We start from the raw sequence: 18,429 nt of genomic DNA on the forward strand, positions 1-18,429 counted from the left end.
TCTGTCATATAATGATAAGAAATTGACTGCTGAGCTTATCTGTTACCTGTCTCAGGGTGGTGTAAAAACTGTGTATGACATATGGTTTTCTCTCCTTATGTATTTGTATTTTATTCATGTTAAAGCTATGCTAGTAAAATCCCGAGTATTATATTTAGGTAGTATAAACTGCTTTGGGTTCAAAAATGAACTTGATGGGACTTAGGTTTCAACCCCTTGTTCGGAGAATGCGGGCTACAAGGAGGAACTTAGAAATTCTGTGTAAGAGAAAAAAAGTCAGAAACATGAGTTGTGGAACATTGTTGTCCTTTGAAAGGAGTAAAGAAGCAGTACAGAAGCACTGTGCATTCTAGCAAGTGTATTACTACTTCCAAATGTACATTTCTTGGGGCTTTAGTTGAGAGCAAGTACTGCTGCACATCTGTGGTACCTGTTACATTCCACAATTCTTCTGCATTTCTTGTTTTTGCCTCAGAAACAACATTTTTGATGTCATCCCACAAGTTTTCTATTGGATTAAAGTCCGGGGATTGGGTTGACCATTCCATAACTTCAATCTTGTTGGTGTACAACCAAGATGTTGCTTGTTTACTGGTGTTTGGTGTCGTTGTCTTATTGAAACACCAATTTTAAAGGCACTTCCTCAAGTATTTTGTATTGAAACGGATCCATGATCCCTGGTATGAGATAAATAGGCCCAACACCATAGTATGAGAAACTTACCCATATAATGATGCTTGTGTCACCATGCTTCTCAGTCTGCGGCCCCTAAACCAAAAACAAAATCTTGCTTTCATCCGTTGACAAAATGTTGGCCTAGTGATGGACGAGTTTTACCTATTTTGTGAAATGGCAAAAATTCTCCAGAATGCATTGGTCTATGGGAGTCAAAATTCATTTTGAAGTGCGACAATTTTTTGTGGTGAAACATCACTAGTTGCGCCATTTCTCTTTAGGCCAGTCAATGTGTTCTTTGGCAAATTGTAACTTTTTTTCAACAATGGGACTTTGCGGGGAATTCTTTCTGACAGCTTGGCTTCACATAGGCGTCTTTTAATTGTAACCGTATTCCTAGGTAACATTTGACTTTGGTTGATCATTGGCTGAGTCTTTGTCATTTTAGCTATTCTTCTATCAATTTAATTAAAGTATGCTGTTCTTCTGAACAATGCCTGGAACAAGCCATCTTACTCAGATTTTCAGAGAGAAATGCACTATAACCAGTTCCTTCCTTAAATAAGGGCTGTAATTGACACCATTTTTATTCACAGAATGAATGACCACTAATTGAACTCCACACTATATGTGTTATTTGGAACACGCTATTATTATTTTGGACACTGCTATTATTTGGATCATTGCATGTCATGACTGTTGGGTCTGTTGATTTTTTATTACTCTACTACACCTACTAGTAAATTATTTTCCATGTAGAAATATAGTTGCAACCAAAACCAGTGATTGTTCATGTTAGTGATGTCGGACTACTGTTATTCTGAACACAACTGTACAAATATTGACCATTTCAGGAAATAAATATGGCCCTGCTTAGTAGAGCTTACAATCTAAAATAATTAAGACATGTTATGTAATATGTAAATGTAACTGGGGTCTGATTCTCGCATGAGTGTTCCACCAAAGGATGTCTGTCCATGTCTATATATATAGATTTTTTTTCATTGTTGATGTCGGTCTGTGGATGCTGCATTCAATAAGGATACACTTATGAACTCAAAAAAAGATTCTCTTTCTGGGTTCTGGTCTTGTTTGTGAGCATGTAAGGAGCAGCTAGTGACTGCTGTAAGAGAGAGAGGTTGTTGTGTATGTAATTGATGCTTGTGCCCAGGCAGCATTAGCACAGCACATCTTGTGCAATAAGTCAAGTAGCAACATGTTGCACTTTATGACAAATGCCATTGGAATTGCTTTGTTCTGACCATACAAATATTATACAATGTATTTTGCTAGGCATTCTATTATATATTTTTTTGGAGTGAGTTTGCAAAATGATTGTTACTTTGAAGGGATGTAACGAGAAATTGTCACGTAGTAAACAATTACTTCAGCTGAGAAAAACACATAGTTCTATACAGGAAGCATAAGGTTAAGGCTAAGGCCACACTAGGCGATAGCGCCGCGATTTGACTCGCGGCGACTTTTCGCCGCGACTTTTAAGCCGCAATCGCTGGGGAAACTTTTGCGCTGGCGTCTATGGGGAATCGCCAGCGTAAAAACACACGCGGCGATCTTTTTTCTATTGTCGCTCGAAATCGCCTAGCGAGGCAATTTCGAGCGACAGTAGAGAAAAGATCGCCGCGTGTGTTTTTACGCTGGCGATTTTTCGCGATTCCCCATAGACGCCAGCGCAAAAGTTTCCCCAGCGATTGCGGCTTAAAAGTCGCGGCGAGTCAAATCACGGCGCTATCGCCTAGTGTGGCCTTAGCCTAAAGGTTGTACACTTTTTTTTTTTTTTCTTTAGTTGTTTTCAGATTGTTCATCTGAAATAAAGACTTTAAGTTGCTTTTTTTTAAAAATTTTGTTTAGATATATTTTAGATATATATACACATACACATTTTTTTTTTATAGTTTTTCCAAAATTGAAGCCTGAAATTGAATGTTGCTGTTTCTGGAGTTTGTCGGGCAGCTCTCTAATTCAGGTGCAGAATCAGAATCTGATACAATTTGCTACATTCACTTTCTCACAGCATCTGCAGAACATATGCAACTATTATATAGTGAATAAAGTACCCCCTCTTGTAAAATATAAGGCTATTATAAGTTACCGAGGAGTTTAATGACCATATAAAATCACAAAGCCGAAGGCCGAGTGTTTTTATACAGGTCATGGAACCCCAAGGTAACTTCTAATATCCTCATATTTTGCAACAAGGGGTAATTTATTATAATACACAAGTTTCAGTGAGTCATGTGACAGGAATGACATCAGAACTCACCATTTATAACTAATGACACCAGAACTCACCGTTTATAAGGATATAATTTACAAGATATTCATGGCTTTTGTGTATAATATATATATATATATATATATATATATATATATATATATATATTCAAATACAAGAGTCCTCTGCACTCAACCCATTATCAATATATTTAAGACAGCGACATTTTGTGCATACTGCTACTAAAAAATGCCTTACCCTTTAAACAAAACAGGGATTGTTTGTCCATATATTGCAATATATTTAAGCTGGCCAACTACATCAAAGTCATCCCATATCTGGCCAGTCCTATGCTCAATTTTATCTGATTCATTAAGAATTCTGTTGCTTCATTATACATTTTACAAAGGGACTTGGTTTTACCTGCAACTTAACTTGCTGCTTTCAAAGTAAACCTCCATACTTGGCTGCCCTTTTATTAGACACCAGTGGGATCACCTGACTATAGCTGGGAAGGAATATATATAATAGTTCTTTGAATTTATAGTGGAGTGCTCAAGAGGAATGCAGTCTTATAATCTGGTCATGTTTCTGAAAAGTGATACTGTATACTGCTGAAAAACTGGTTTATCAAGAAAGCCTCCCCCCCCAAAAAAAACAAAAGTCTTAATAATTATAGTTTTTCAGGCTATTGATGTTTAACAGCAGGTGGAGGTCATTGAGTTACTCCCTGTTGGTTTCAGCTCATTTTCAAAGTTAGTTCTATTATCAATTAACAAAATAATGCTGCATACCTAGATTGAGCACATAGATTGCCTAGTTTGTTGAAATACACAATCTGGATAACTAGTTAAGCGTACCAATTATACAGTCATATGAAAAAGTTTGGGAACCCCTCTTAATGCTTTGGCGTTTTGTTTATCATTGGCTGAGCGTTTAAAGTAGCAACTTCCTTTTAATATACAACATGCCTTATGGAAACAGTAGTATTTCAGCAGTGACATAAAATTTATTGGATTAACAGAAAATATGCATCATAACAAAATTAGACAGGTGCATAAATTTGGGCACCCAACAGAGATATTACATCAATACTTAGTTGAGCCTCTTTTTGCAAATGTAACAGCCTCTGGACACCTCCTATAGCCTTTGATGAGATTCTGGATGGTGGTATTTTTAACTATTCGTCCATAAAAAAATCTTTCCAGTTGAATTCAATTTGATGGCTGCCAATCAGGAACAGCCTGCTTGAAATCATCCCATAGATTTTTGATGATATTCAAGTCGGGGGACTGTGATGGCCATTCCAGAATATTGTACTTCTCCCTCTTCATAAATGCCTTTGTAGATATTGAAGTGTGTTTAGGGTCAATGGGGAACATTTATCAGTAGTGGGCAAATTTGCCTGTGGGCAGTCACCTATAGCAACCAATCAATGCTAGGCTTTTTTCAGGCAGCTGCAGGTAGAACAATGAATGCAACAATTTGATTGGTTGCCACAGGTAACTGCCCACAGGCAATTTTGCCCAGTGTTGGTAAATGTCCCCCATTGTCTTTTTTGGAATATCCAATCCCTGCTTAAAGGGATCCTGTCATCGGAAAACATGTTTTTTTCAAAACACATCAGATAATAGTGCTACTCCAGCAGAATTCTGCACTGAAATCCATTTCTCAAAAGAGCAAACAGATTTTTTTATATTCAATTTTGAAATCTGACATGGGGCTAGGCATTTTGTCAATTTCCCAGCTGCCCCTGGTCATGTGACTTGTGCCTGCCTTTTAGGAGAGAAATGCTTTCTGGCAGGCTGCTGTTTTTCCTTCTCAATGTAACTGAATGTGTCTCAGTAAGACATGAGTTTTTACTATTGAGTGTTGTTCTTAGATCTACCAGGGAGCTGTTATCTTGTTTCAGGGAGCTGCTATCTAGTTACCTTCCCATTGTTCTTTTGTTTGGCTGCTTCACTCCAACTTGCAGTAAAGAGTGATTGAAGTCACATGACTTGGGCAGCTGGGAAATTGACAATATGTCTTGTGTCAGGGAGCTTCAAAATACTCAGATTTCAAAATTGAATATAAAAAAATATTTTTGCTCTTTTGAGAAATGAATTTTAGTGCAGAATTCTGCAGCACTATTAACTGATTCATTTTGAAATTTTTTTTTCCCATGACAGTATTCCTTTAACTTCAACTTCATGACTGATGCTTGAACATTATCCTGAAGAATTTGTTGATATTGGGTTGAATTCATCCGGCCCTCGACTTTAACAAGGGCCCCAGTCCCTGAACTTGCCCCACATCATGATGGAACCTCCACCAAATTTGACAGTAGGCAGCAGGTGTTTTTCTTGGAATGCAGTGTTCTTCCAGCCATGCAAAGATCTTTTTGTTATGACCAAATAACTCAGTTTTTGTCTCATCAGTCCAAAGCACTTTGTTCCAAAATGACAGTGGCTTGTCTAAACCCGAACTTTCAGGGGTAGATGAAGGTGACATTTCCATTACAATCCAGACTGGGTTATGTAAAGAAGAAACTTTCTTAGGGGAAAGTAACATTTATGTTCAAAACCAGAGGAACTCGAGCACAGCTTTCCACCTAGCAATGAATAGATACAGGTACTGTCATCCGTTCTCCAGCAAATCCTATAATTCACAAGCTTGAGCAAGTGGGGAATGTTTATGTAATGCAGAGCTCTTCAGTAATGGCTTTAATTGGCTGTGGTTGTACCTCCAGCCCACGCTCATTTTGGGTGATTCAGATGGCAACCGTAAAACAATCCCATAGTTGTTCTGCAATTACATGTAAGAGCCTTTTTGTTCTTTAAATTGCTCATTTCAGGGTTTGAACGGATTAGTTACTTTTATCCAACCCCTTATACATAAAATAAACATAAAAATTTAATTTAAAATGAAAGTCATGGCTGCATATTAGACAAGATTGCATCTCAAATATTTATCCTTCTTGACCTCCTTTTCACTCTTTTGTGGGAAATTCTTCATTTATGCACAAGTAGGATTATTTTAACTGTTGTAGAAGAAGGTTTCAGCTGGTATGGGTGCTGCACCCAGTTAGCTCACAAATGAGTGTCTAACTGTGTATATATATATATATATATATATATATATATATGTGTGTACGTAAATTATAATACACAAGTTTCAGTGAGTCGTGACAGGAATGACATCAGAACTCACCATTTATAACTAATGACACCAGAACTCACCGTTTATAAGGATATAATTTACAAGGTATTCATGGCTTTTGTGTATTTTATATATATATATATATATATATATATATATATATATATATATGTGTGTGTGTGTGTGTGATCCTTTTGACTGGCTTATATTTTACCGTTTCCGGCTTTAGATCATTTCAAAGCCAACAGAGAGTTCTATAATTAGTACTTAAAAAAGGGAAGGAGAAGAAAGGAAGTTAAAAAAAACATTGCAGCAAACCTGCCTGATATTAGAGTACAGACACTGCAATAGCCAACCATTCAGAGGCAGCAATATAAGGCAAACATTGTAGTTGCACTGCTGATTAGTAAACAATTTAAAATTAATAATTCAAGGAGTCGCTGACTAGGCTCATTGTGCATGATATGGAATGCTGTCTGTACTCACATAGGGAGAGTGAATGTTAACATCAAAAGTAATCACATTCGCAATGCTGACAAATCAGAAGAGCACAACTTCTCAAATCGGGTTTGGGTGTTTTTTTTTAAAATTTAAATAGTAAGAAAATGTGAGTTTTAGTAAATACCCCCTAAATATGTGTTATGCCTTTTGCTATGTATTTAATTTACTACGCAAAGATAAATATAGAAAAATAGGCCCTGCTTACTGGAACTGTTAGCAAACTATAACTCTGATATACTGTTGATATTTCTTGTAACTAAAGTTTGAATACTATTTTCTGCCTTAGGGAGGAGAGGAAAATAATTTAGATTTCTGCTGGAGTGGATATAATATAACAGTCACTAGTTTTAGATTTGCTTTAAAATAAGCATTTCTGGTTTTGGGAGAAGTAAACAAAAAAAAAAACAAACAAAAGTGTTTAGTGTGTTGCCATGTGTTTTGACAAACATTTCCTTGCATAAAAACACACAAACATACTGGTGAGAAGATATTCAGGGTCCTTAATGTTGGTGCATTACATGCTCTTTGATTCTACTAGGACAAAATGTATTATATAGCATACTTTTAATACACTTCAGCTTGTGGCTATGTGATATATCAGATAATGAGTTGTTTTGACAGAGTCTAATCATATTATTACCAAGTATTTTTTTAGAGCGCCAGCATATTGCGTATCGCTGGTGGTCAGATCACACATATAACCTACAGTGCATTTCAGTGGATGGAACAAGCCTCAATTAATGACACAGAATCAGCAGAATACCTATCATGACTGTTGGGTCTGTTGGTTTTCTTATTACTCTTCTACAACTACTATTAAATTATTTGCCAAGTAGAAATATAATTTCTACTAAAAACAGTGATTGGTCTGGTTAGTGATGTCAGACTGCTATTCTGAACACCACTGTATAATTTATTTATAGGTTCTAGATCAGCAGTGAGAGCTGTCATACAGGCTGATACATTAGATAGATTTAAGAAGGGGTTGTATGGCTTTTTAGCAAGTGAGGGAATACAGGGTTATGGAAGATAGCTCATAGGATAAATTAATCCAGGGACTGGTCTGATTGACATCTTGGAGTCAGGAAGGATTTTTTTCCCCCTCTGAGGCAAATTAGAGAGGCTTCAAATGGGGATTTTGCCTTCCGCTGGATCAACTAGCGGTTAGCCCGGTTATTTATAGAATTTAAAGGTTGAACCTGACGGACGTGTGTTTTTTTTTTTTTGTTTTTTTTAACCTAACTTACTATGTGATACAAACCTTAAAAAAAAATATCTTTTAAATAGTGTACCATTGTTTTAAAGGGTCAATGTTTGGTGCTTTTTTTTTTATTTTTTACAGTAAATAAATATAGCCCTTCTTGAACGTAAGGCTAGGGCCAGACAATGGAGATGATTGCAGAGTCAGAGTGAAATGCAAAATGTTGCTTTTCGGTGCTGAAATCCACCGTGTCTGTCTGCACCCAAGCCGAGACAATACTTCCAGGTGCAATAGCAGTGGGGGGAGCGGATTCTCTGCTTCCGGAGAAACGAAGGCCAAGATCCGCTGTGTTCTGTCCCTAGTTTTAAGCTTTCTGGGTCTTTAGCTCTTACCTGATTAACTTGGCTCCAGAGCAGTACAGGCAATATAAACGTTTGTGTAAATGAACAGGCTAAATTTACTGCTATTCCAGTTCACCAGTGTCTCATGATGTGTCCGTACAGTAAACATACACAGATACACATAGGGGCCCATTTACTTAGTTCGAGTTAAGGAATAGAGGAAAAAAAGTTAGAATTTCGAATGGTCGAATATGGCTACGTCGACCATCGAATGGGCTACTTCGACCTTCGACTACGACCTTTCGACTTAGAATCGAACGATTCGAACTAAAAATCGTTCAACTATTCAACCATTCGATAGTCAAAGTACTGTCTCTTTAAAAAATTCTTCGACCCCCTAGTTCGCCACCTAAAACCTACCAAGGCCAATGTTAGCCTATGGGGAAGGTCCCCATAGGCTTCATAACAATTTCTTGATCGAAGGAATATCCTTCGATCGATGGATTAAAATCCTTCGATCGTTGGAATAGCGCAAAATCCTTCGACTTCGATAGTCGAAGGATTTTACTTTGACGGTCGAATATCGAGGGTTAATTTACCCTCGATATTCGACCCTAGGTAAATGTGCCCCATAGTATCCTTGTTTGTGAAAGGTCATGTAAACAGTTTGCTTTCTGTATCAGTTTTATGACTGATAAGGAACTGTATTTTCACATAAACTTCATAAAGCACACTGCCCCAATACCATTTTATATCTGATCTTTTGCTTTGTTTCTTATTGGTAGCACTTTCCAATAAAGCAAATCATATTTTCCACTGGTTACACTTTATAAATGTCAGTGTTTTTGTCATCCGTTTCCCTTGTCTGTGTTCTTATTCAGTGTATATTGGTGAAAATAAGTATTGAACACATTAATGTTTTTCCCAGTAAATATATTTCTAATGGGCCAGATATCGGTACCAATCCAAGTAATCCATACATAGAAAGAACTCAAAATTAATAAGTGGAATGACACCGGAAATAAGTATTGAACAAATTAAAGGGATACTGTTATCGGAAAACGGTTTTTTCAAAACGTATCAGTTAATAGTGCTACTGCAGCAGAATTCTGCACTGTAATCCATTTCTCGAAAAAACAAACTGTTTTTTTTATATTCAATTTTGAAATCTGACATGGGGCTAGACATTTTGTCAATTGCCCAGCTGCCCCTGATCATGTGACTTGTGCCTGCACTTTAGGAGAGAAATGCTTTCTGGCAGGCTGCTGTTTTTCCTTCTCAATGTAACTGAATGTGTCTCAGTGAGACATACGTTTTTACAATTGAGTGTTGTTCTTAGATCTACCAGGCAGCTGTTATCTTGTGTTAGGGAGCTGTTATCTGGTTTCCTTCCCATTGTTCTTTTGTTTGGCTGCTGGGGGGGGGGGAAGGGAGGGGGTGATATCACTCCAACTTGCAGTAGAGCAGCAAAGAGTGGTTGAAGTTTATCAGAGCACAAGTCACATGACCAGGGGCAGCTGGGAAATTGACAAAATGTCTAGCCCCATGTCGGATTTCAAAATTGAATATAAAAAAACTGTTTGCTCTTTTGAGAAATGGATTTCAGTGCAGAATTCTGCTGGAGCAGCACAATTAACTGATTAATTTTGAAAAAAAAAGTTTTTCTCATGACAGTATCCCTTTAAGAAAAGGAGTTGCAAAAAGTCATGGAAAGCCTAGAAACCAACTGAAATCTGTCCGTATTTAAAAAGCAATCCTGCCCCCTATCAGTGTAAATTAATGTCAGCTGGTTTAGTCTTAATTGATGGCCTATAAAAATGTTTCTCATTAACCAAAGTATCACACAAGAAGCATCTCATGATGGGTAAAAGCAAAGAGCTCTCTCAAGACCTTCACAACCTTATTGTTGCAAAACCGTTGGCATTGGTTACAGACGTATTTCTAAGCTTCTGAACCAGCAACAACCAGGTGCTCCTCGTAAGATTTCGGACAGAGGAGTTAAAAGAATAATCAGAAGAGTTGGGGGCAGTAATATTTGTTCATGAGCATAGCTGAGCTCAATATTGCTCCTTCACAACAGGCACTATAGCCAAACGGAAGGATTAGCTGGATGTGAGAGAGCTTCTGAGCAGTCCGTATAGTTCTGAGCATCTCAAGCCTGCTGTACAATACAATCTGTCTGTCCTGCCAAGCAGTCGCTAAAATAACTTGAAATTGACTACATATGCTCTGTTTGAGATGTACTAATAGTAAATATTGTTGAAAAACATTTTCAGTAACAAATGCCACCTAGAATTGTCTGTAGCTCATGCACATCTATCTCCATACTCCAATGTTTAGAAGCCTGTAACCAAAATATCATGCATGTTTTCCTTTGTTGGTTAGCAGGAATTGTACTAGTAAGAGATATACTGTAACGTTGGAAGTATTGCAATCTTTACTAATTGTTTCGCTTTGTATGATGCATATTTCAGAATTATAAAAAGATTTGTAAAACCTTTTTTGTCAAACCATTTCTTACAGTTACATTCGAATCATCTTGGTACAATGCCAGTAGAAAGGATGCGAATGCGACCTTGGCTTGAAGAACAAATAAATAAAGATCTTATTCCAGGCTTAAAATGGTTAAATAAGGTAAGATTGCTTGTGTATTTTTGTGTATACGCCATGTAAGAGTATTCTGTGATCTGGCCCAGTTTGCCAACAGCTGGAGTCTGGGTTGGACAACATTCTGTGTCTCTTTTAAAATAAAGGATTTTTGTATCTAGGTTTAAAGGAAAAGTAAAACCAAAAAAATGAAAGCATTTTAAAGTAATTAAAATAATAGACTGTAGCCCTACAATGGCAAAAGTTGTGTTTGCTTTAGAAACACTACTATAGTTTATATAAATAGGCTGCCATGCGGGCAGCCATTTAGGCTGAAAAAGGAGAAAAGGCACAGGTTACTTAGCAGATATATGTTAAGCTCTGTAATAGGATACAGTGGTTTTCTGCAGAGTGCATTTGTTATCTTCTATGTAACCTGATCCTTGAATGGTTGCCCCATGGAACACAGCAGCTTGTTTATAGAAACTATACAGGTATGGGACCTGTTATCCAGAATTTTCAAGTCCTGGGGTTTTCCGGATAACAGATCTTTCCATAATTTGGATTTTAATACCATAAGTCTATTAGAAAATCATGTACACATTAAATACACCCAAAAGGCTGGTTTTGGGAGTCTATGGGAGACTGCCTTTTTGTAATTTGGAGCCTTCAGGATAACCAGTTTCCGGATAATGGATCCGTTTATGAAGGACTAGTTTATGAAGGAAACACACCAATTTTACCAGTCCAGGAAACATTACCCTATATTTTCATTTCATTAAAGCACTTCAATTTTTTGGTGTTGCTGTTTCTTTAATAAGACTGTATTATATGGTTACATATGAGAAAATAGTAAAAACAGTAATACCGGTGCGGGATCCATTATCCGGAAACCCGTTATCCAGAAAGCTCCGATTTACAGGAAGGCTGTCTCACATAGACTCCAAATCTAAATTTTTTAAAATGATTTCCTTTTTCTCTGTAATAATAAACAGTACCTTGTACTTGATCCAAACTGAGATATAATTAATCCTTATTGGAGACAAAACCTCCAGTAGTAGAATTAAAGTATGAAGATCCAAATAACAGAAAGATCCATTATCCGGAAAGCCCCAGGTCCCGAGTATTCTGGATAACAGGCCCCATACCTGTATTAGGAAAATAGTTTCAGCTGGAACACTAGCTTCAAGTTGTTTTCAGCTGTTCCTACAGTTTTATTACTCCTACAAATTCATAAACGTGGGACCGGGAACAACAATTTAATGCCAGTTAATAAAAAACCACCTTATTAATGAAACTGGAGTGAGGCTTTTGTGAATTTGACATCCTTTTAATAACATTTTAGCTTTCTTATGGCGAATACACGTGGCGATCCGTCGCTGCGTCTTTTGAAACAAATCACTGCAACTGCTCGCCCTACCGCGATCCTCCCACAATTCATCACAGCAACTTGTGCATTAAACCGTGGCCACTGCAAACATATGCTTTTTTAAAGTTACTGTGTCTATTCACCACGTGTCTTCACCCCTTATCTTTCTCAGTCCAGTTGTATTCTTTGCATGTTTGTGAATGAACTCCCTAAGAGAATTCTGGTGAAGGCACATGGAGCTAGAGTAGCAGCTACTTGTCACAGCTACAAAAATAGACAATGCTGATCGTTTTCTGATAATTGTGTCTACATTGTTTTAGCAGAGGCAATTATCAGTATTCTCTATGGCAGGGTATTCTCTGGCATTTATAGCCATGACAAGTAGCTGCTACTAGTACCTCCATGTGTCTTCACCCTTAGGGTCTGGGCACACGAGCAGATTCGGGAAGATTTGTCGCCTGGCAACAAATCTCCTCTTCTTCGAGGCGACTAATCTCCCCGATCTGCCTTCCGCCAGCTAAAATGAAAATCGCCTGGGGGCAGGCACTCGGAGTTTTCCGAACTCGTCGGTAATTGCCTCACGAGGAAACTTCGGGCGACTTTGGAAAACGAAGTGCTCAGAGTGCCTGCGCCCAGGAATGTGAATTGCTGCAAAGTTCACAGTGTTGTCATGTGATAGTAGCATATAAGACTCTTTATAGGACCAGGCATTGGAAGGCTTTTCACATTTACATCTAATGGGGCATTTTTTGGGCACTTTACACCTCTCCTATGGAGCCACAAAACCATTGAATTTGCCCTGTTTGTGGGGGAAGAAATGTGCTAATTCAATTGTTTTAGTAGAATGTATAATTTACATTTGGTATGTGAGAAATGTGCTAGTTCATGCCTGTGTTCATTCCTGTGTTGTTTGTATTTTAAAGGGGTTGTTCACCTTTGAGATAACTTTAGTATGATGTAGAGAGTGATATTCGGAGATAATTTGCAATTGGTTTTCATTTTTTATTATTTTATCTTTTTATTCAGCAGCTCTTCAATTTGCATTTAAAGCAATCTGGTAACTAGGGCCAAAATTACCCTAGCAACTATACATTGATTTGAATAAGAGACTGGAATATGAATAGGTGATGGTTGGAATAGAAGGATCAGCAATAAAAATAGCAATAACAATACATTTGTAGTCTTACAGAGCATTCGTTTTTTTTAGAAGGGGACAGCGACGTCCATTTGAAAGCTGCATAGAATCAGAAGAAAAAGACAAATAACTATGAAACTATAAAAAAATAAATAACGAAAACCAATTGAAAAGTTGCTTAGAATTGGTCGTTCTAGAACATACTAAAAGTTACTTTAAAGGTGAACCACCCCTTTAGGGATATGCCTACTGTCAATTATACTTTTATCTGTAGCTGCAAACCTTTTTAATTTCATTAGCAACATTGGGTGCCCACAGAAGGCTGGTCTGCAAATTGGGTAACCAGATTACAGATTATGTGATGTTGGATAAATGAAATGGTAATGTTTAGCCCTGCTAAGATCAGAATTGCAAGGTTTGGTGTCCCTAGCCCTATCATGTACCAGCATAGATGTCGTGGCAGCTATTAAAGGGACGCTTCACTTTTCTCATCACCTAATCTGTCATTCCTGTGGGAGGCAAACAGCAGGTCAGCATACACAAAAGCAAATCCGACTTCCTTTTCTTCAGTTACTTGATTATTCAAAATAATTTAATGGTATATATTTCTTTATTTTTTTCAAGCAAAAGTGTATGTACTCTTTAGATTACACAGAAGAAGGAAGCAAAAATTCCCTTTCTGAGTTTTACATATAACTTCCTTAAAATCCAGTGTATTACTACATCAAACTGCGGCTGGTGTGAATCTTTAAGGAACTTCATTCTAAAAATGAGCACATCTTAAAAGTGCAGTATACGCATATAGTGACACCATTGCTACATATGAGCACAGTAATTTGTTCTGAACATCTATTGTGCCTAGTCTTGTAATTCAAAAAAATCCATAGTCTCCTACTTTTTTTTTTTTTTTACCATCATAAAGCAATAATTGTAATATTTAGGTTTTTACATAAGGAGCCGGTAATCCTGCTGAGGGCTTATCTGTGTAGTGGTAATTTTATGTTACTAGCTTCTCATCTGGAAATGGCGTGAATTGGCAGCACCAAGAAAATGCTTTTTCATGTGTAATCATAGCTGTTTATTAATTAAATAAAACAATAGGCAAAAAGTTGACAACATTTCTATTCACTGAGCTCATGTTGAAAAATGGAGTATATCATATACTGCCCAACATTAAGGGGCAGATTTATTAAGGGTCGAATTGAAAATTGTAATTCAAATTTTTTTATGGTCAAAACTGTCAAATTCGACTAGGGAATTATCTGGGAGTTTGAAATTTTGAATTCGATTTTCGAGATTTATGATACTCTGGCCCTTACCAAAGGAGCAGATCTCTGCCTGATTTGGTCTCCTATGAGGATCAGTCAAATTGAGCTGATTTGATCGTTGCCCCACAGGATATTCCAACTTGCTGACAGATATCCACCTACTTTTCAGGCATTCATTTTCTGATAAACTGTTGTGTTGGCAGCTTTTATCAGCCAGTGTTAAGATGGCCATAGATGTTGAGATTTTTAAAATATCAGATCCTGATCGTGAGACCACGATCTTCTCGGAACGATCGTACGAATTTACCATCAACTAAAAAGACCAATTTGCCAGGAAAACAAAGGGGATCTGCCTGCTTGGCCCTGCAAACATAGAGAGATTGCACTGGGACCGACAAAGATTTTTTGACCTGGCCGATCAATTTGTTTTTTAGATGGGATCAGTGACCCCCTTTTGAAAGCTGGTAAGAGACAGAAGAAGAAGGCACATAATTAGAAAAGTATAAAAAAATAGACAATGAAATTGGAAAGTTGCTAAGAATCAGCCATTCTATAACATACTAAAAGTTAACCTTATGGTGAACCACCCCTTTAAGGGAAGTGCTAGACTAAGAAATATGTCACCCGTGACTATGAGGGACTGCGAGTGACAAATCTCCCGAAAATGCCTCTCCATTTGAAATAATTAAAATCACAGGTGTTATGACCAAAGTATCACTAAGTTGCCTGAAATTGTCTCTGGAGTTGGTCACGCATAATAAAAATAAATCAACGGTCCCCCAAGAGGCCCTCTGTATAAACAACCTCCCGCCCAATATGAAATGTGACTTTATGTTTAATTTCAGATTTTGCTGAAGGTACAGATATGATTTGGTTGTTAATAATTTGCTAGATATGGTGTGAATGGCTTTTGTTCTCATATATTTAGGAGAAGAAGATATTTCAGATTCCATGGATGCATGCTGCTCGTCATGGTTGGGATGTTGATAAGGATGCTCCTTTATTTAGGAACTGGGCTATACACACAGGTATGGACTGCCTTTACATTCTATCAATTAAATATTACATTGGGACAAGGAGTGCTTCAGTCATGAGGCAAGATGAGAACCTTGCTTTAAAGGAGAAGTCAACCCGTAACTAAAATAAACCCTACCCTACATAGACCCCCTCCCTTCCTCCCCCCCCCAGCCTAGCTGCCCCCCTACAGTTCACCACAGCCATCTTTTGGGTCTTCAGCAGCCGAGACTGAGAATGGCGAATCGGCTCATGCGCAGTTTGAGCTATTTACCTGATTGCGACGACTGCGCATTCACCAAAATGGACGAATATGGCTGTGGTGAACTGCAATCCCTGAATCTGCACCGAAAGGGGGCAGCTAGCCTTGGGGGGAGGAGGGAGTGAGGTTTTATTTGGGGTAGGGTTTTTTTTAGTTACGGGTTAAATTCCTTTAAACTGCACATTATCAGGAGCAGTGAAAATCACCTCTGTTAACTTTAAAGGAGAAGGAAAGCTACCGAAGCAGTTTATTGCCAATAGATTAGCCACAATAGTGCAAGCTATAACACTGTATTTATTTTGCAGAATGCTTTACCATAGTAAATAGCTCTAGAAGTTCTCTCTGTATGTTTAGGATAGAAGCTGCCATATTAGCTTGGTGTGACATCACTTCATGTCTGAGTCTCTCCCTGCTCACTCATAGCTCTGGGCTCAGATTATGGCAGGTAGAGGTAGGGGAGGAGGGAGAGGGGAAAAGGGAGGGTGAGTGGGAGAAAGGAGCAAATTGAGCAAGTCCAAGCTCTGGAGGTTTATGCTGAAAACAGGAAGTCTGATACAGAAGTCCATGAGTACACAATAGAAGGAAAGACATGCTGTGTTTCTTTTGACAGAGGATTCAGAGCAGCATTACTTTTTGAGGGTTTACTGATGTATTTATATAGACCTTTCTGATAAAGCTTACTTCATTTTAGCCTGTCCTTTAAGAGTTAAATTTCCATTTTTTAACTTGACCTGCTCAGACAAGAAAGAGGCAAGTGTGCTGGGGAGTTATGGGGCGAGGGGGGGGCAGTATCAGGGCTGTAGCCTCACATGCATCAGTCCCTGGAGACCCATTAGTTAGAAGAACAGTTCTGATTATTGTTTTGTTTAAAAAGGTCTTATTTTGAGTTTTGGAGTAGCCTTTGAAAATAAGGTATGATTGTTGGAATGGCAAATTCTTTCAGCTGCTGTCCAACAGCACATTGTATTTTGAATGACAAGTTTGAGAGCCAATGCCAATACGGAAGACAAGAGCCCTAGTTTAGGATTATATTCGGGCTGTTTTACAGTTTATGTTCTCATGTTTAGAACAAGATGGGTGACCTACTGCACCTGTGTATGTTGCATCATTGTAAATATCCCATCTGCAAATGTAACTTTCATCTAATAGCTTGGAATGGAACAGCTCAGTGCTTGTATTATATTCCAATTTGGTGTATCCTAAAGCAATGTTGCCATCCCCAATTAAAGATCATTTGTTTGGCTGACTCAAGTATTTCATCTGAGTTTACAAAAACCAACACAAAAATTAATTGCCTACAGAAACTTTTGTCTGTGGGTGAAATGACCAGGGGTCATGCTGTCTGGATGCTGCCTTACTGAATTAGATAATATTAAATCAATGGTGATTCTAATACAATATGTGCAGTATAATTATTGATACAGTTTTATAGCTAGATCTGCTGAAGTGTTTGGTTTTGTTTTTGTGAAGGGAAGTATCAACCTGGAATAGACAAGCCAGACCCGAAGACATGGAAAGCAAACTTTCGCTGTGCTATGAACTCATTACCGGATATTGAAGAAGTTAAAGATAAAAGCATGAAAAAAGGAAACAATGCTTTCAGGGTGTACAGGATGATCTCAGTAGCAGAAAGACCATCAAAAAGAGGTAAACCTCTGGTATTATGTTTGTTACAATAGTTATATGTGATGTGCTATTTATTTCTATTTTTCACAAGTTCTGGTGCAATGGAATTTGTGAGCACTTATTCTAAGACACTAGTTCATATCAGTCAGTTGCATCATGCACAAATACTTTTTGGCCAAAGGCAAGTAATGGTCTAGTGTGGGTCAAGCCTTTTGAGGGCAGATACACCATGCTGGTTAGCATAGTCTCTGCTGCATCCATTTGTTTATTATTAAAGGGGTGGTTGCCCTTAGTATATTATAGAATGGCAACTTTTCAATTGGTCTTCATTATTTCTTTTTTTATAGTTTTTGAATTATTAGCATTTTTCTTCTGACTCTTTTCAGCTTTCAAATGGGGGTCACTGACCCCATCTAAAAACAAATATATTGCTACTTTTTATTACTTGTCTTTCTATTCAGGACCTCTCCTACTCATATTCCTATCTCTTATTCAAATCAGTTGCTAGGGTACTTTGGACCCTAGCAACCAGTTTGCTGAAATTGCAAACTGGAGAGCCGCTGAATAAAAAGCGAAATGACTCAAATAACATAGTTAATAAACAATGAAAACCAATTGAAATTTGTCTCAGAATATCCCTAAAATCATACTAAAATTTAACTCAAAGGTGATCAAACCCTTTAAGCCCTTAATAGTCAGGCATCAAACACATATGGCAGTTACACAAAAAGCTAAGCATAATTAAATTAATTGATAATACCCCCGTTATTAAAAAATCCACTAAACTGTTGTGTATTCTTAAATATTTTTTTGCAAATGTTTTTTTTTTATTCTTATAGTCTTGCAATCTATTGATGTTAGTGTTCCTACTTCCCTGTTAGTTAAGGGATTTAATAGTCATGCTGCACTTGAAAAGCAGTTTCCTAGTAGTAAATGAGATCGGGAAATAGTGATATTATGAAAGTACAAATATGCTTCCAGCATGGGGAAGATTGCATAACACTTTGCAATGAAATGCTGCTGCCAAACCCCGGAAAGGGACGCTGGGTGTATCTTAAATGTGTGTGTATGTTGTGC

General features: G+C 37.6%; 1 protein-coding gene across 2 annotated transcripts in view; it reads left to right on the plus strand.

Moving 5' to 3' along the window:
- The window catches only part of irf2.S (interferon regulatory factor 2 S homeolog), a 32,059-nt gene that overhangs the window by 2,989 nt on the left and 10,641 nt on the right, over positions 1 to 18,429 (plus strand). For both annotated transcript variants that reach the window (XM_018237607.2, NM_001093626.1), the window contains 3 exon segments: positions 10,616 to 10,726; positions 15,379 to 15,478; positions 17,197 to 17,373. In XM_018237607.2, the coding sequence (XP_018093096.1) occupies positions 10,616 to 10,726; positions 15,379 to 15,478; positions 17,197 to 17,373 (388 nt within the window).

The sequence above is a fragment of the Xenopus laevis genome, chromosome 1S (assembly GCF_017654675.1).
Source record: "Xenopus laevis strain J_2021 chromosome 1S, Xenopus_laevis_v10.1, whole genome shotgun sequence".
Taxonomy (NCBI): Eukaryota; Metazoa; Chordata; class Amphibia; order Anura; family Pipidae; genus Xenopus; species Xenopus laevis.